This window comes from Lissotriton vulgaris, chromosome 7 (assembly GCF_964263255.1).
Source record: "Lissotriton vulgaris chromosome 7, aLisVul1.2, whole genome shotgun sequence".
NCBI lineage: Eukaryota > Metazoa > Chordata > Amphibia > Caudata > Salamandridae > Lissotriton > Lissotriton vulgaris.
In genome coordinates this window covers 139,733,743-139,753,667 of record NC_141695.1, presented here as the reverse complement: position 1 = coordinate 139,753,667, position 19,925 = coordinate 139,733,743, and the positions used below count along the sequence as shown (strand labels likewise).

At 48.8% G+C, this 19,925-nt stretch overlaps 1 protein-coding gene across 1 annotated transcript in view; it reads left to right on the top strand.

The window, feature by feature from the left end:
* Positions 1-19,925, top strand: part of LOC147701016 (phospholipase A2 inhibitor and Ly6/PLAUR domain-containing protein-like) — a 773,169-nt gene that overhangs the window by 611,113 nt on the left and 142,131 nt on the right. The window contains exon 7 of the mRNA XM_086929290.1: positions 14,046-14,186. Coding sequence (XP_086785416.1) covers positions 14,046-14,186 — 141 coding nt within the window. The remainder of the gene's footprint in view (positions 1-14,045; positions 14,187-19,925) is intronic.

Genomic DNA, 19,925 nt, shown 5'->3' with positions numbered 1-19,925 from the left:
GTTTGTTTCACTTGGCTGGACTGTTGGCCCCAAGCCCATCCCATTAATTCAACACCTGTCCCACTACCGTCCCACCATTGCACAGACGCCATCAGATGAGTTTCAGTGCTAAAGGCGGTATTCAATAATACGTTGATCCTATAATCTATAAAATTGTAGAGTGCTGCTAGGAAAGCATTTCGCCTTCATGCCTAAGAAAGACATTTCACAATTGCCGTTCTCCTTTTGTAGAGGTACTTTGCCACAAGAGACACCTTTTTTTTTTTCCAAGACCTTTATTGCAGCAAAGTTATAACATTACACGGCCAGAAGCCTACAACCCTGGGGCCGGCTGCGAAAATAGAAACAGCAGTTGCAGTGTACTGTGCAAAAGTACAATCAGTCGGATTGACAGTGTAAAACATACAGACGGGTCTTGTAAAGGTATTTGTATTTTGATGACGAACTTAGGCACAAAAAAAACAAGCCTAGGTACAACATTGAACTTGAGACCAGTACCCCTGAAAGTAAGAGATTAGTGCAATTCAAAATCACCTGCACTTCCCAGCATCAACGCTCACATTAGGAATGGCAATCGCTAAAACACTTTACCCAAGCGGCACCTCCGGTACCTCTTGTTCTCCCACCCCAGCTTGCCGTGCATTAAGGAAATCAGTGAGATAACACCAGAAGTCTTTGGGTCTGGATTTCACCGGGAGTTCCTCCTCGTACGTCATGAGCTTGTCCCTGCAGCTGGCCATGTCCCCCAACCACCTGGCGATAGTCGGTTTCTTGGAGCTATTCCAGCACTGGGCCACTTGTCTCTTGGCCAACAGCAGAGCAATAACACAGAATTTTTGTTTGATGGCTTTAAATTGGGCTGTGATGCCCAGCAGACCCACTCGTATAGAACACAGAATGTCAGAGTCCAGCATGGCAGACAAAGTTGTGAACACCTCAACCCAGTAATTCTGAACAGCTGAACATGACCATGCCAGGTGTGTGAAGTCAGCACCCTCCCTCCCGCATCGCTTACATAGGTCGACATCCAATAACCCATATTTGTGCATGCGGGCCGGGGTATAGTAAGCTTGGTGCAAAAATTTAAAGTATGATTCTGAGATTGCCATTGGGGGTAAGGATCTGAATCAGTGCACACGCCTGCTGCCATTCCTGCTCAGAAAGCGGGTCGTCGAGGATTGCGTCCCAGCACCCCTTGGCTTTGTCAGTGGAGTGAGGCAAATCCAACTGAGCTGAGGAGTAGAGCCTCGAGACCAGATGGGAGGTATTTGAGGATGTAATTATTAGTTGTAAGGCACTCAGGCATTCCGGTTCGAGAGGGAAGGTGGGGTAGTGTTCCCTCAACGCCTGTTTCAATCTGTAGTATGTAAAAATGAACAACAGGGATTTATTCTGTATGTACGTCATGTTATCAATTTCGATGAATTCCCCTTCACAGAATAGGTCACCTAGTTTTGCTATGCCTACCTGCTGTAGCAAAGACATGCCCACCGATTCCCCAGTAACCGACAGTGCTTGGTGATGTGCTAAAGGTAGGGAAGGGGCGAACAATGGTGACCTGTGTGTTAGCTGACCCAATTTGTTCCACGCTTTGATGGTAGTGTCCACTGGATTAATATCATGTGAATGAAGGGGCGGGCGTTTATGAGTGAGTATGGACGTGAGTGGAACCGGTGCCGCGTCATCCTTCTCGATAGCTGTATGTGTGAGGTAGGGCACCTCGTGAAACCAGCACTCAGCAAATTGAGCCTGAGCGCAGAGGTAATATAATAGAAAATCCGGTACACCAAAACTCCCTCTGATACACGGGAGCTCAGTGTCTGAAGGTCGACTCGCGCTTGTTTGCCCGCCCATATGAGTTGTAGTGTCAGTGTTTTGATGCGACGAAATACCTCGCCGGGGGGGGGGGAATTGGTATGTTGTTAAACAGGTATAGGAATTTGGGCAAGACATTCATCTTAACAATCGCAATGCGGTCCGCCAGAGACAGGGGAAGCTGAATCCAGCGCCAAATTTTATCTTCCAAGGTGGAAATGACTGTTCCATAATTCTCCCTGATCACCATCTCCGGATTTCTATGAAACATCACTCCTAAATAGTGGATAGGATCCGTCTGCCACACCAAAGGGTAATCTGTGTGTATAGGATCAGCCATATCAGTCAGCGGAATAACGTAGGACTTTGTCCAGTTAATGGCTAGTCCAGAATGTCTCTCAAATTTGACGTATTCCCTCAGAAGCGGGTTTAGATTAATGGCAGGATCACGCACGTATAGCAGCATACAATGATATGTGAAGGGGTCTCTCAGTAAAACGCAGAGCCGAGGATTTATATTTCTGCCTGATCCTACCGGCCAGTGGCTCGAGGGCGAGGGCAAATAGCAGGGGGGAAGGAAGCAGCCCTGCCTTGTGCCACGTCCTATTGGGAAGCCGTTTGACACATAACCGTTCACTCTCACCCTCGCGCAAGGGTTGGTGTAGAGCAGCAGTACCCATTGCACAAATCTCTTCGGGAAGCCCATTCTATGAAGGATGGTGATCAGGTAGCTCCATTCGACCGAATCGAACGCCTTAGCAGCATCCAGCATAATAGCGACAGCTCTCGTGGAGGGCTGTAGATAGTGGGATAATGCAAAGAGCGTCCTAGTATTATGTGCAGTGGAACGAGTGGGGATAAATCCCGACTGATCGGGAAGAACCAAATTAGTTATTAGGGGAGTGAGTCTAATAGCCAGAACTTTAGCCAGGATTTTGGAGTCTACATTAATGAGCGACAGTGGCCTGTAGGAGTCGCACAATTCAGGGTCTTTGTGGGGTTTTAACAATGTAATGATTACCGCTTCTCTTAGAGTGGGTGGCAACTCGCCCCGATCGAATGCGGCACCAAACATCTCCACTAAATGAGGGGCCAGAATGTCAACGTAATGTTTATAAAACTCATTTGTGTAGCCGTCTGGCCCAGGCGCCTTATTGTTGGAGAGGGACTTGATTATTTCTGTGACCTCCTCGACTGTGATGGGAGCCGCTAGAAATTCCCTCTGAGAGTTGGATAGCCAGGCGATGGCCACATCCTCCAGGTAGCTGAATATTTCATCAGGGGATGCTATAGGGCTAGAGGTATATAGCGCTCCATACGCGTCAACGAAACAATTCAATATGTCGGCATCCTGTGTTTTATAGTCCCCCTCATTGGATTGGACACGCAGGACGGTGTTCCGCTTCCTACCCTCACATATTTTGGACGCTAAGACGCTCCCTGGTCTACTGCCCTCTCCGAAAGCTCTAGCAGTGTGTCGTTTGTCTAAGTATTTAATTTCATCCTCTACGTAAGCGAGATGTTCTGTGTGCAATTGCCGCAGTTCGCATAGCAAGGAGATGTCTTGCGTGGATTCAAACGCCTTTTCTAGGTCCCTCATTAGCTTCTCCCGACTACTGATCTGGTGCTGTATATCCCGTAGTATACCCACAGTAGTGCTCATACAGACCCCGCGGAGGGTGGCCTTGAAGGCCTCCCAGAGTAAGCACGGGTCATCCACCGTCGGTTCGTTCAGCTGGAAGTAGTCCACCATGGCTGTATGAATAGTATGATCATAAATCGAATCCGTCAAAGCTCTAGAGTTAAATCTCCACTGGAAAGGAGGTGGATTGTCGCTCGGGACGGACAGTGTAAGAAGCACAGGGTTGTGATCGGAAAGTGTCCTGGGCAGAACCTGTATATCTGCGGCCCAAAGTGCCACGTCTACTGAGCCGAGCCAGTAATCCAGGCGTGACCAGCTGTTGTGCACAGCCGAGATGTGCGTAGCGCCGGCGGCGTCTGGGTGCTTATGCCTTCAGAGATCAGTGAGCGTAAGATCTCGCATTAAGTGGTGAAGTGTTAGCTTAGCGTGTTTGTGTGGTTCGTGGGAATGTGGTGATCTATCCAACTCGTCATTTAAGGCTATATTCCAGTCCCCCCCACATATGATGTGTGTGCCTCGGAGAGCTTGAAGGCGGCCCCACAGATCGCTAATGAAATCGGGTGCATCAATATTAGGACCATACACATTAAGCAGCGCAATTTTTTGGCCACGCAGTATGCCAGTGACAATAACGAATCTGCCCTCAGGGTCCTGAGTCGTTTCCAAGTGTGCGAAGTTCGTACCCTTCCGAATCAAGGTAATCACCCCTCTAGAGTAGGAGGAATAGTGTGAAGTGTAGGAGGATTCGGCCCAGCGTGCGCCCAGGGTATGTCGTGAGTTAAGAGCGATGTGTGTTTCCTGCAGCAGTGCGATATCCACCTCCCACCTGTTCAAGTAAGAGAATATCTGCCTAATCTTTTTAGGTTGTGTGAATCCCCTAACATTCCAGGTGAGGAGGTGCAGCTGTGTTCTGCGTCTGTCAGTGTTCATAGCAGCCATAGGTCATGAACAACACAGCGGGCAACGTACTGTATGTGTGATGTGACAGAGCAAAGCGTTATATACCAAGGACGTGTCGGAACGTTCACAATTAGTGCATTAAATAATAGCATAACATCATAGATGTGTTTCGGAGCAATTGGTCTCAAAACAGTAACAAAACACCCCCCCCCCACCTACCCCCACCCACTCCAGCAACCCAAATCTGCCGAAGCCATTGACCCCAGGAATAACCACCCCAGTAATAATGAGGAAATAAGGACCTCCCCATCCCAAACGAACTTAGTGGGGAACACCCTTTCGGAGGACTGCAGGGGGCACAACTCAACACCCGAGGACACGGGCGTGGACGTCTCTAATGCAACCATATTATCTCAAACAACAGTTAATGCAGCAGTTCACACGTGGCTCAACCCCGGATCCCACCAGCGACAATCAAAGGCAGACCCCAGATCCCAACACACCCATCTCCGCGATCCCAATGCTAAGAGCGAATAGGTCAGCATAATATAATGACATGTAAAGCAACAAAGTGAAAGCTAGATTTGGATCTTCCGACCTTGCCCATGCATTGCACGTACTCATCGCCGACAGATGCCAGATATGTGGAGGCAGAGGTCAGTTGTGTATTCAGAAGGGGTATCGACTGTGGATCAGGTCTTCAGATTGAACTTGATCTGCTGGAGGACAGTGAGGTTCGAGGGCGGTAGTCTGTACACGATTTTCGTGGACCTAAGAGCCGCCTTCGACCTCGTGCCCAGGGGAAAACTCTGGGTCATCTTAGCAGGGATGGGCGTTCCACCAGACATTTTACTGACCTTACAAAGGCTCCATCATAATAATTATGCCCAGGTGAGGTGTGGGAGGTCGGGGGAGCTGACAGATAGATTTCCCGTGGGCAGAGGGGTAAGACAGGGTTGTGTGCTGGCGCCGACCCTGTTCTGCCTCTTCGTCAACGGGATATTCGCTCACCTAAATGCCACCGACTATACAGATGCCCCTAAACTGAATGGCAACAGTGTGCCCGCAATAATGTTTGCGGACGACACGCTGCTGGTATCCAAGACACCCATGGGCATTCAAAAGATACTTGATGCCTTTGTGGCCTTCTGTCAGGATAGAGGGCTCGAAATCAATGCCACAAAGACCAAATATATGGTGTTGAATCCAAGCCCTAAACAGCGCCCGAATCCCCTGCTAGGAGCAATGAGACTGGAAAGAGTTGCCAAGTTCGAATATCTCGGCGTGACACTCAATGAAAACATGACCTGGGAGACCCACCAAACTAGGGCTAACCTTAAACTAGTGCAAATCACTGGGGGCATTACACGAATGATGACCGGTTCGACCTATTGCCCATTGGGGGCCCTAATCCAGATATATAAGGCACAGGCAAGGGGGGCGATCTTGTACGGGGCCGAATTGTGGGGCCATATTCCATGCTGGAATTTGTCTTGTACAGAAAACAGGTTTTTAAGACAAATTACCGCACTTCCCTCTAGCACCCCGCTCCTCCCTCTGAGGCTTGATTTAGGGCTACGGCCACTTGCCGACGAGATAAGTCTAAGACCCATTGCCTTCTGGCGCAGGCTTTGGAGCGGTGACGATCTCGCCGATTACAGGGCGGAACTGGCCGAACTACTAAAACACCCCAAGGCGCTCAGTATTCCCTGGGTCCAAAACATCCAGTCAGTTTGCACAGATTTGGGGCTCCCCGAGTTGTGGACCGAACCAGCTATCACAGCACCAAGAATCCCTAAGAGAGCACTTGCGAAGCTGTACCACGAGCACAAAAGGGTTAGGGTTATAGCTACCCAGACAGAGGGGTCCCTTTCCTCCTTATTCCTGCAAACCAAGGATCTTTATACATTTGAGAAAGCGCTTGATCCTGTATACCCTATATTCACCAGAAAGTTATTTCTCCAGTGGAGGTACGGCACTCTGCCTTTACGGTCCTTTACTAGTACCTGGGCGCAAATCCCTTCGATTAAGTTTTGTCCTCTTTGCGTTGACAAAGAGGAAAATGACTTGCACGTGATTTTTTTCTGCCCAGCATACAAGACAGCTAGAAAGTACTGGCTGCTGCCATTGATCAAGAATTTGGGTGGCAGGGAACATGCACCGATGTACCGGATTTTAAAAAGTGATGTTTCCGGCCCAACTGTTTTTGCACTCTCCAAATTCTTAACGAATGTCTGGCACACGCGCAGTCGTCTTATAAAAAATGCTGGGTAAATTGGAGAATCTCTTATTTTTAACAATCATCTGTAAAGTCTGGTTTTTAATTTGAATAGTATGCATTGATGTTTTATAAATGTGACAGATTCATGTGATTTTATGTATGTGTATCTTTTATGACCACATGGTCGAAATAAAGATTAAATAAATAAAAGTATTCAGAAGCTATTTAAAGACGTGTCCATGGAACCATTAAACAGGGGTGCTATATAGTGGAGTACCTCCAGTCGTCAGATGAAGGAGTCTAGTACAGGATATGCAGCAAGCAGCTAGGGACTCAAATTGCCATGAGATGCATGAGTCAATTGCAGTACTAGGCATACCCCTGGCGTACCACTGTAGCACTCAACATAATTAAGACACAATAAATACAACTATGGCGGTAACCATAACCGTCATGGACCCTCTTAAGTATACGCAGTCATAAATAGGGCATTTGGGAAGTACAGACCCGAACCAGTAAAGCGACCAAACTAAACCTGGACCTATGCATTATTCATAGACATTGAAAGGGCGGTTGTACATCAGGTAAATCTGGAAGAAAAACAGTGTTAAACAACTAGACGTCATATGTGTGGCCGGACATAGGTAATACATTGAGATGTTGGGGCCTAGGTTGCTGTCTCTTCCACAGGCGGAGCCTTGCATGGGTAATACACCTGTCGTTACAGTACAGTGCTCAATAGGGTGCAGGAAGAATGATAGCAAAAATGTCAATAATCATATTCTCCACGGCACAACAGAGTAAACATAGTCTGTGATATCGTTGCTCGTGAGCACAGCTCTGCACCAGTCTCTGCCGACCGTGGCTGTGGCAGTGTTCCGACCAAGTGAACGCCAAAAGGCAAGTTATGGTGAAGATAACACACATACCTTCTACAGTGCCGATGCAAACAATATGAGACTGGCAGTGCCCAGCAGGGCGTAAGCGATGTGATACATTACCATCTCAATCAGATTCAGCATTCTGTTCATCTAGGGCTTTCTTTTTCGCCTGTTTCTTTACGTTTTTCACAAACTCCATTGCTGCCTTAGGGTTTGACAAAATGACAGCTTTCCCTTCCCATGATACCCTGAGTCTGGCTGGATATAACATGGCGTAGACAATATTTAACTCACGTAACTTCGCTTTCGCCGAAGCAAATTCCTTCCGTGCTTGCTGAACGGCAATTGTGTGATCGGGGTAAAATTCCAGCTTGTTCCCCTGGTGCGTTATTTGCCCCTTCTCACGCGCAAGACGGAGGATGGTGTCTCTATCACGGTAGTTCAAAATGCGCGCAACAATGGGTCTGGGCGTTGCGCCCGGCGGAGGTCGCGGCGCGAGAGACCTGTGAGCTCTCTCAACAATGAAAACTGAAGACAGGGCCTCTGAGCCAAATAAATCCGTGCATAGTTGTTCAACATAAAGTTCCATGCGCCCAATGTTCGTCGTTTCCGGAACTCCCGTGATACGCACATTATTGCGCCTGGAACGCGCTTCCAACTCTTCTTCCTTCGCACGTATCACTTCGTGCACTCTGTCCAATCCATTACATTTCGTTGTGGTGGTTCTAGACTCGTCTTCCACCTCTGAAATCCGCACCTCGGCCGCATCAAGCCTCTCCCCATGTTTTTCGAGTTTGTCTGTCATGCCATCCATTCTACAAGTGAGGTGATCGAGCTTGCCATTGATATCTTGTAGGTTCGATTGGATGGCCAGAAGAATCTTCTCCATGTTGTTGTTTGAAGACATTTCAGGCGGACCACCACCTTCCGAAATAGCTTCTGCGTTTTTTGTGGACTTCTTAGTTTCAAAGCTTACCTTCGGTTGTCGCCTATCAGGTCATCCTGCCGCAGCCGGGTCCCGAGGAGCTCCACTCAGCGACGAACCCCATTCGCACACGCTATGAGCAGCATAGACGTACATCGGCACTGAAATACACAGTCCAAAATCCCCAACACTGCTGAGTCCTGACGTTATTGTGATTCGCCAATGCTACGGCAAGGGTCCCGGAGGAAGACCGTTGAATCACGGGGCGGCCGCCATCTTGACCAGCGCTCTCACCCGTGAATAAATTTGCCGATATCTCTCGCTACTGCCACAATATCCAGGCGCAAAGAATCACAGCAGATGCACGTTGTGTTCCGATACCTGTTTTCGTTATTTATGGACGGGTTCGGTCGGGATTAGCAGAGCATTATGTAGAAGAATGTCAGACGTCCGGCGGAGCTGCGGTCTCACACAGCTCCGTGCCAGGGCTGGGCGGTCTCACTCAACAGTACCCCTCAGAGGAGTGGGGTACGTATGTACTGGAGACCCCCTAAACACTAGGCCATTTCTCTGCTGTCTCAGACGGCAGCCTCCTGGGGTATATAAGTACTGGAGACCTCTAAGCACTAGACCAGCTCGGGCTGCCTCAAACTGCAGCATGCCTGCGGAAAAGTGGGGTACGCGTGTTCTGGGGCCCCCCTGAACACCGAGCCAGGCCTAGGGTGTCTCAGGCCACTTCACGCCTCGGGAGAGCGGAGTAGATGTGTTCTGGAGGCGCCTGAAACTCGCCTGTAACCCACACTGCCCCTGACTTGACCTTAGCTTGGCCATCCACTGAGCCCCGGAGACAGCTCAGTGGGTTAACGCTCACGCAGCAGCGATCTGCGTGTAACCTCCGTGCTATGGATAGGAATCCTGCGTGATGGGCTCAGCCGTTCATTGCCCTCGGAGGGTTGTACTATGACCATGTCTGCTGCTGCTATCAGTCTTCGTGTAAATTTAGTGAAGCGCCTAGACATTCCTGGATGGATACTGCACGCTATATAAACACATCAATTAGTAGAGCGAGACTACGTTGGGTATCCCAAGAGGAAACATGGAAATAACAACCCTGAATGAATGAAATGAAGTCTGAAAGGGAGGCTGGGAGGAAGGGGTAGGAGTGTGGGGTATCGGGTATGTGTAAAACTGGAGGCTGGGCTGCGTTGAGAGTAAGCGGGTCAATGACACGGGACCTGTGTTTTCCTGTCTGCTGTCACATTCTAGGGGTCTCCGTCCCCAGTTCTTTCTCATCTCCTGCTATGAGGTAATGCTCCGCTAGTAACACCTATGAAAAACGACCAATTATTTAAATTTGGACCCAGCAAGCATTTGCTAATATAAGCAACTGTTTACACCCTCCTAACTGGTATTTATGGGAACTTAGATGTGAGAGATAAATGGTTTGCCCAGGATGACACACACAATATGGCCTACTGGGAGAACCGGGATTTAAAAACATCAGGACCCACAGTCAGTTGTCTAAAATGCTGGCACCAGTCCCAACCGCTCAGTTAAACAGCTCAGCAGGATAGGCGCATGCTGCAGAGAGTTAGATATCACTTGTTAACTACACTTTAATCTCCCGACAATTGTAACTCAGCAGGTCACCCGCTTTGGACTGATAACATGATCAGCAATAAATCGGGCAATAAAAACACATATCCTTGCATTAGGTTTGTGGTGTGTGAAGCGGCGATAGCAACATCCACACAAGACCCCAGTCTGAGATCTGAGCTCGGCTGTTGTGAGAAGGGTGCGCTGCGTTTAAGAAGTTGTTTCCACAGGTCTTTGCACGCGCTCAGCCTGTGACAAAAACACGTCATCCCGAAGTCATCATGTCATGTCCCCAAAAGAAGAGAAGTGTTCCTGCCCCTTTATTTCCAGTCTCACACAATCCGCACACCTCTTCAAAGCGCCAAGTATTTTTATATTAACAGAGCGCTATAGAAACAGCATCATGTAATGTAATATACATTTTCAAGTACAGCGTACATGAGCATGCTATTAATGACACCGCACTATATGTACACGTAACGCATTTAAACCCAGAGCCCTCCTATTAAATTAATTATTAAATGCCCAATCAAAACGAGATCCCACAAAATTCGCTTAAATCCTGTCCCCGCTGCATGCGTTGCAGGCTAAAACTGGGAGCGCATCGAAACTAGCCAACTCCAGTACCAAGCGCTATATGATTGCAGTGCCTGTACATTTCACATGTGTTTTCCATGTATCTACATTTCACCTTCGGGAAAAGCATTTAATTGTGGACATGATTTGCAGGCGCCCCCTCAGACTAGTTAACGCCCGGGCACTTATCGTCACATTATCTAAATACATGCTCCATCTGTCCCTGTGGGATGTTTGTATTGCACAAAGTTGGTTTAGAAGCAGAATAAAGTCAAAAATGCCTACACAATGGATATCTGGGTCTTGAAAAAGTGACCCTAGCTGCTAAGGAAGGACATTTCGGTGGTATGTTGGGTTTACCAGCCACCTGCATTCATAAATATTTGAAACATACCAGTCTGGCCCAATATCTGTCTCTAGCTAGACCTAATTTCCACCCTTAACGTCCTTGATATATACCAATAAAAAATAATATTTATATAGCGCCCAGTGCAGTAAGTACTTCTTTAACCTGAGGCTGCGCTGCTCAGCTCAGGCTCACTCTCAGCTTACTCCGATCCGACGGACGGACGACGAACACCGACCACCACAGAATGCTGTTATGTTGCAGCTGAGCCAGAGACTAATAGACAAAAGCCACACAAGTCACACGCGCCGGGAAGCAGCCAGGTTCGGTTGAGAGTCTGCGTGCGCGCGCGCCGCAGACCACCTTGGCTTCCGGCGTCTGTCTGTGCCAGCCCGCCGACCAGGCTGAGTTGACTGTCATCACCCCGGCACCCCTGCTGCCCAATCAGGAGGTCGGTGGTGCGGAGCCAGAGAGGAGGCCGGGGAAGTGAAAGGGGGAGGGGGGGAAATGGGGGGGTGACAGGGCTTGCGGAAGTGACAGTTAACAGTTAAAAACTGAAACTAAAAGCCGCCGGGGTCGGAGGCCAAATCCTGCCAGGTGCCGCTAGTGCCATGAATATGTGTATGATTCGATCCTCGTTGTGGCGGCCCCTGGGGTTTGGCGGCCATGTGCAGGTGCACACTTTGCACATGCCTTGGGCCGGCCCTGCCCTTTCTCAGGAAGCCCAGGAAATTTGGGAATGGGCTATTCAGCAGGAAATATCATTGACAGCAGAACACCTCCCGGGAGATCAAAACATCAAAGCGGATACTCTCAGCAGGCTAAAATCGACCTGCCACGAATGGGAGCTAAACCAGGAGATCCTGGACAGCGTCTTTCGGAGATGGGGAACACCGTCGGTGGACCTCTTCGCTACAAGCGAAAACAGAAAATGCCAGTACTTCGCAAGCTGGGTTCCCCAGAGGGGATCTTGGGGGAATGCGTTTTCCATAGCATGGTCCGGCGTCTTTGCCTACGGTTTTCCTCCAATTCCTCTTATCCCCGCGCACTGGTGAAGATCAAGAAAGAGCCGTGCAGAATGATCCTAGTAGCCCCGTGGTGGCCCAGACAACACTGGTTCACGGAACTGCTGCTACTGTCGGAGGACCGTCCAATTCGGTTGCGCATGATTCCATCGCTTCTGACAATGTCCAAGGGGCAGGTGCGCCATCCGGACCCGAAATCCTTGCGATTAGCAGCCTTTCTCCTGAACACTGTGAGTTTAGCCATCTGAACATCTCACAGGAATGTAAGGACATCCTGTCCAAGGCCAGAGCGGAGAGTACCAACAAATCTTACAGGATGAAATGGAAGAGGTTCTGTCTGTGGTGTTCATCCTCTTACGGCTGCGCCTTATCAGGTAATACCGTACATTTTGCAGTTAGCAAAGTCAGCATTAGCATACGCCTCCATCAAGGTGCATTTGGCTGCGTTATCCCGCTACAGGAGGTCATCGTCAGGTCCATCTTTATGGTCCTCAAGGATTATCAAACAATTCATGAAAGGAATATTCAGAGTCTTTCCGCCAGTAAGGCTGCCACCACCATTATGGAATCTGAATGTAGTACTCTCTCAGTTGATGAAGCCACCATTTGAACCGATACACAGGGCGGACCTGAAGTTCTTGTCCTGGAAAGTGGCTCTTCTCATTGCATTGACTTCAGCGAGAAGAGTAGGTGAACTACAAGCGCTCACGATTCAGGAGCCGTTCTTACAATTTTAAGAGGATAAGATGATTCACAGGACAAACCCGAAGTTCATTCCAATGGTGCCAACTGATTTTCATTTGAACGAACCATTGGTGCTGAAGCGTTTCTTTCCGCATCCATTGACAGCGGCAGAAAGAGTATTACACCCTCTGGACGTTCAGAGATGTATGAAATTTTACTTGAAAGAAACTAAGGCATTTCGCAAATCTTCCCAGTTGTTCGTCGCTTTCAGCGCACCCAGGAAAGGTTTCCCGCTGTCAAAGAGGGAAATTGCCAGATGGATTTCCAGTGCAATTGTCTACTGTCATCAAGCTGCTAGAAGGCCTTTGAATGCACGATTCAGTGCTCATTCCACAAGGGCAGTGGCCACATCCACTGCATTATTTGGAGGAGTGCCAATCCAGGATATCTGCAGAGCAGCCACCTGGGCATCTACGCACACCTTCACCAGGCACTACTGCTTAGAGGCAGCCGCAGAATCTGATGCGGCGGTAGGAGAGGCGGTACTGCGGAATATCATCCAGTAACGGTGAGCCTTTCTTGCATCCCTCCATACATACGTTCTTTTGTTTACAAAGAAACATTTTTATATAAGTATGTATATTTATATATGAGATTATGCTTTATTTGCTAATGGTATTGCATGATTATGTAATGTATCAGGAAAATGTGCTTTGTTTTTTCACTGCTCGCTATTCTGATTCAGGCATGTGAATCTATGAAAGTTCCAATACTGGAGTAAGAAAACACGTTACTTACCTGTAACTTTAGTTCTCCAGTATTGGAATCTTTCGTAGATTCACATGCACCCACCCTCCTCCCCTGAGAGGCTCACCTCGGATTTAGCACAGAAAGTGTATTATTGCACAAGTGCGCGAAAAATCTGAGGGGCAGAAGGTTCTCTCAGGAGTGTTCTAGAGGGTGAGGAGCTCTGATTGGTTCAGGAAAAAGTTTGGGCCTTTTTTACATAACAAAGGCTATGGGTTGCAAAAGGGAAATGGGCCTAGGCCTCTTTTCAGTTTGCTATACTACTAAGCACTGCTTTTTTATATACCGGAGACCCAAGTCTCGACGACGGGGAATGATTCAGGCATGTGAATCTATGAAAGATTCCAATACTGGAGAACTAAAGTTACAGGTAAGTAACTTGTTTCCTTCTTGACAGTCTTAATGTGATGTGTACTGGTTACAAAGTGAATGGTAGCAGGCACATACTGAACTCCCAGAAAATGTATGCTTTATAAGGAAGAGATTCAAAATGTTACTTCAACATTGCACTTTAGGGTCGCAGACTGTTCCCACTTTGGACAAGAGAAGTACTACGCACTGCTGCTCTAAGCTCCTAAATCATATATTCAAAAGCATGCTGACCATCTCATTTTTCTTTCTTTTTAGTTCTCAAAAGCAATATCATTCCAAATGGAGTTTTGTGTGATGCTTGCTATTCACGGAGCTCATCGTATTGTTCCCCTGAGGACATAATATCTTGTCTAGGGCTAGAGACTATGTGTGGCATTGTTCAAAGAAAAACTACAGGTAAATATGGTAGGTCTTTTGCTTTCTTGTTCTTCAGTCCTGTATGTTTTCCTCACTGTTTCTCCCTACAGCATTGAAACGCAGTGCAACATTTGTTGTCAGCCAAAAAGCCCTTTCTGCAGCAGACCTTACGGCAGACGAGGGCAATCTTCAAGGGAAAACTCAGTTTCCCAGCATGCCCTGTTTTCCAAAGGCGCCCGCACTTGCTGATGACAATCGATCACAGAGCCCTATGGGTACTTAGAGTTCCACACCACAAACTCTGGCACTGGACGGTGGGCAGGGCAAGATACGCAGGTACTCCAGCGGTATCTGTACTTTGATGAAGTAAGTCGGGAATGGGTGGAGATGCATGCGGTCTGTTTTAGTCACAAAGGGGTGATATGAGAGGGCTGTGATACTGCAACTACAACGATGTATTAACTGCACAAGGGCGTAGGTCACAGGCTTCCTCCTCCCACCAGTTTTCAAGAACTACATTAATCAAGGGAAAATGCACGTTGAGATCTCGCCACACCGGGCAGTATAAAAACCGAGAATCACATTGGGCAAGGGTACGAGCATGGAATGTGAAAGAGTTGATAGAAGGAGTGCCAGACACCTCCCTTCCATAAACACTAAGCAACATCGGGTGTTTTTGGAAATACGAGTGTTCCTCATATTTACTATTGTCTTTAAACAAACACACCGACATTGATAGCGCAGATCATTAAAGAGATGAAGGAGTGTTGTGGCTGACTGTTTGCCTGAGAACCAAGAACAGATAGTGCCTTTTTAACACCGGATGCAAAATACTCTGTTTTCCCTATAGCGTGTGACTAAAAGGCCTCAACCCGCTGCATGATCTGCGTGTTGCTAAATAGCAAAACTCAGTAGGTAAACATGAGAAGCAAAAACACCAGACTCCACTGGCATGAGTATGGTCACATAGGATACATATTGACCTCTAGGTTGGTTTTTGTATTTAACACAACTGCTATGGAAAGAAGTATAGAGAGTATCTGATTCAATATAACAAATATAATTCACAAATGGACTAAAAAACTATTTTATTGTGTCTTTTAACAACATGGTTTTTAGATTTGCACGGAGATCACCAGGTTTTGAATATAGCCTGGAGAGAATTTGCTCACGTAAGTGCACAATACAGGATAATTGTAGTATAATCACACCAAAACCAAGTATATAGAAAGAAGAAATCACTGTGAAAGCAGCCTGTCTTGATTTAAGCCAGGTACAATGGGCCCGATTCACAGAATGAACTTAAGACTAAATCCTAAACTTATTACTATTTGATATTCACAGAATGCACTTACTACAGAATGAACTTACCACTTTCGGTATTCACAGAATGAACTTACTACTTTCGGTATTCACAGAATAGATGTACGACTACTAACTTTACGTCCGCAGCCGGGCCGTAATTTCCGCCACCGGGCCGGAATTTACAGCTCTGCGGCTGAATTTACGATTCCGGCCCGCAATTTCCAGCATTGTGCCGTAATTTGCGATTCCGGGACGGAATATACGATTCTGGGCCGGAAGATACAAATTTAGGCAGTTGGTCATGTTAGCCAAAGGTAAACACCTGTCCAAGGGCCTACCACCACCCACCATGGATCAGCTGACACTCTGCAGCCAATCCCAGCCCTGCAGCATGTATAAATGCAGAGCACACACAAACCCTTTCAGGATGTCACTGAATGTGTTTACAGCACTGCCCCTTGCTGTAGGAAGGTACCTCCTGACTATGGTTGCCCCCAACTTTTTGCCCTGTGTTTTAGCTGGTTTTGGACATAGTCGACCTGGGATCCTGCCAATCAGGACCCCAGGCCTACTGCTCTCTCTTTAAAATGGATTCCATGTACCCTAGGTACATTTCCAATTGGTACTCGGCCCCCCTATCAGACCCTGTAACTCAGGGCATGGGTGTACCCAGGGCTGCCAGGGGCTGCAGCATGTATTATGCCACCCCTGGCTGGCCTCCTAAATTTGACACAACTGGCTGCATGACAGCTGGGGCAAAGTCGTGTAATCCTATTGTAGGGGGTCCTATTGTGAAAACCTTTCACACGGAGAAGGGGCATCGGCTCCTGACGCCGCACCACGCCGTGAGGGAAAGGGCAGGAGGACAGAGGGAGACGGGGAGCACCGGGAGACTTCCCCACAGCCTACAATCCCCAGCAGCCTCAGCAAACTCGGGGGCGGCGCGGCTGACAAGCGTCAGCACAGCACCTGGAGGCGCTACAAATCACCGAGTGCTTGTGAGCCCAGGGGGTCCTATTGTGAAAAACTTTCACACGGAGAAGGGGCATCGGCTCCTGACGCCGCACCACACCGTGAGGGAAACGGCAGGACAGAGGGAGACTGGGAGCACCGGGAGACTTCCCCACAGCCTACAATCCCCAGTAGCCTCAGCAAACTCGGGGGCGGCGCGGCTGACAAGCGTCAGCACAGCGCCTGGAGGCGCTACAAATCACCGAGCGCCCACTCGCCCCGCGATTCGCGCGCGGGAGAAGCCCGGGACAAGGGCGGGCCCTCTGTGGCCCTCAGAGGCACAAGGAGGCCGGGTCGGGCCACCCAACTTGGCTGCTACTAACTTGAAGGTACTGCATCTCATCACTATTGATTCTGACGTTGCACTGTCGATATACCATGTCCATCTGGGAGGAGCTGAATGCATTGTGTGGTACTAACTATGTCCAGAACGTATCTACCCCCCCAAAAGTGGCTAGAGATGTTGATGATACCGACAATATGTTCATTAGTCCCTCACTATTACCTTCCAACTCACCACCAATCTTGCCGACTGGGGCGGCAAATAAAACACCTAACCCAGTATCTCCACCTCAATCAACCCTACTGGCACAGATCGAACAATTGTTTTTTACTGCACTTTCACCTTTGATTACTAAAATCAATAAGCTGGGAGATAGGTTAACCAGCATAGAAAATAAACTATTAAGGAACCATACCCCAACTGGAACAACGGTCACACCCACTCACCCTATTCTCCCCAGCAACAACAATGAATACTTCAAACCCTCAACACTTATGGAAGTTCATACCTCTGAACCCCTCATTTCTCTAACTAAGCCAAGAAGACGGAACAGTATCATTAATCCCGTACCTGTACCCCATAGATGTCCTAGGCTCGCACACGAAAGCAGGAATCGGATTAACCTACCTCCAGAAGCTGCCCCCTATGTGACTGTTCTTTCTGGGGTCCCCGCACCTAGCCAGGGCAAATTTGAAACTCATCAGGACTTGTTACACAAAACCATCTCCTGGCTAAAACAACACAGACCATTGCAACCTGCTTTAGATGGCGGCATCTTGAGTGTTAGGAGGGTAGGGTGGCTAGGCACGTCACCCAAAGACATCCCGGGCGACCTCATTCTAATTAAATTCAAGTCAACGAACATTGTCCCTTATTTGCGATCCTCCAAACCTAGGAAGGGAGACGGGCCTATTCGCATCTGGGACTTGTATGACTTCTATCCCGCCCCGCGACCCTATCCATCCCCCAGGCATAATTCATGGTAAAAGGGGACGTGAGATGGCCCTATTCACACCTGGGACTTGTACGACTTCTATCCCGCCCCCCGATCCTATCCGTCCCCCAGGCAATTGGCATGGAATCATAAATCATGGTAAAAGGGGACGTTAGGAACCCTGTCCCAATAACCACTACCCCTTTTCCCGATTACTGCATGTACCTTTTCATTCACCTGAAATGGACAAATTAATTTTAGTTTGTTTTAATAGTTGGTTGTTCTTTTTATTTTGCAAATGTTATGTTGAGTTATTTATACATGTTTGTATTTCTTTGCTGCTTTTATGGTTTTAAACAAAAGCCGAATAAAGCTTATTTTGAATTGAATTGTGTAATCACCCTTTGCTGTAGGTGTAGTATACCTATACCTAACCCTAAAATGGACACACAGATTCCAATCAGTCACTCCTATGGCAGGCCTTGACAATCCTGAAGGCAGAGTGCTTGGAATCGTGTGAGATGGTGCTCTGGCATGAGCTGAGCCTGTCTGCAGCTTGCGGAACCAAGTCCTAATAGCTGTTCCATGATATTGCATACCATATACTCTTAAGTGCATTATAATCCTCGCGGTTAAATGCTAACTTTGGTATTGCTTTATCAAAACATGTCGAGTAAGGTGTCCTACGAATTGGAATACTAACCCCTCGCCAATTCTGGCGACGGGGTTAGCATTCCACCCTTCTAGAGGGACACGACATGTATGTAACTGTGAACCCCGGTTAAAGTTAACTAAAGCCTCAGCTCCACAAAATGGATGCTGCCACCACAGACACGAGTCTGACCTCCTGCTGCTGGGAGTCCTTCCAGCGAGGGAGGCTTGGACAAAGGGTTTCCTGTCCGGGGCGGTGCTAGCACCATCCCAGACATGGTTTTGTGTATCCTGGGTAGGCAGGGCTTTACAGGAAGGTGACTGCTGAGTGGCACCCCGGTGCTCACTACGCATAGGCCAGTCAGAACCAGTTCCAGGGGCACACCAGCCCCTGGCCTGGGGAAGTCCGGCATGGCAGAGGGGTGTAACCACCCCCCTCCTGGTCCCACCCATAGGCAGGACCTAGTCACCGGGTCAGCCCCCTTTTTAGAATAAAGATAGGAGCGGGCCCCCTGTTCAAATTAGATCATCTTTGGAATCAAGACACGACTTTCTGCGAAAGAACTTCGAGATTTCTTCCTCAAGATTCTCCCTTGTGGCTAAGGAGTAGTCACCCTGCATCCGCAGGCACCATCCTAAAGAACACTGCGGTCTGCTGCAAGTCGTCCTTCATCACGAATCCGACGACCCAGCTCGACGAGACCCGGCTTCCCTGGCACCTCTGACCTCTACTCACCTCTACAGCAAAGCTGAGAACCGTGAGTGCGACGAGACCTCGAGGGACCGACGATCGCCAAGACTGCACGACATCTTTACAACAAGCCCACCGTGTCCTCCACTGGTGAGTGCTTTGGGGTCCGAGAAGCCCCAACCCTGCGCAGCACCAGCACCCAAGATCAGCCTCCCTGCATCTCCACGATCTGCGTGGGGCCCTTCTGCTGTTTGCTGTGCACCGCGTTGTTTGGCTACTAGCCGGCTGGCTTGTGGCCTTCTGAACGACGCCCGACGACATCACTGCTGCTGGTCTGGTTGCCCCAGACTGGCCCTTGCTTCCTTCTTGAAGAGAGGCACCCCGGACCCTCCTGGTCCACTCCAGATGCCATTTTAGGTCCACCGCGTGGGCTTGAATTTGCCAAGGCTTTGTTGCCCAATCCTGGGTCCAGCGACGCCGACAGCTTCTATCTTCGTGGGACAGCTCGATCCTCCTTCCTGGTCGCCGACAACGCCTCCTGGTCCGTGAGATCTCCGAGCACAGCGTCACCCACTCGCCTAGTCGAGGTGGCTACCATCCGGTGCCCTCCTGGTGCCCACTGACTACTGGCTAGTAGTCTCGAACTTGGTCCCCTCTGCTTTCAGGTGTCATCTTCCATCGATCCAGGCTTGGATCCACCGAACTTTCTTCACTGGTCGCCTGCCAGCAACTTCTTTCTTCCAGGCTCCTGGTCCGTCAACGAGGATTCCCGACGTCTTTTGAGTCCTATGCAGCTGCAGCCCCTGGGCTAGGTAACTTCGGCATTTCGGTGCCCCAGCATAGCCTCACTATCCAAGGGTCAGAATCTACTTTCGTTTTCCTCCTACCAGGTCGGGTTCGCCC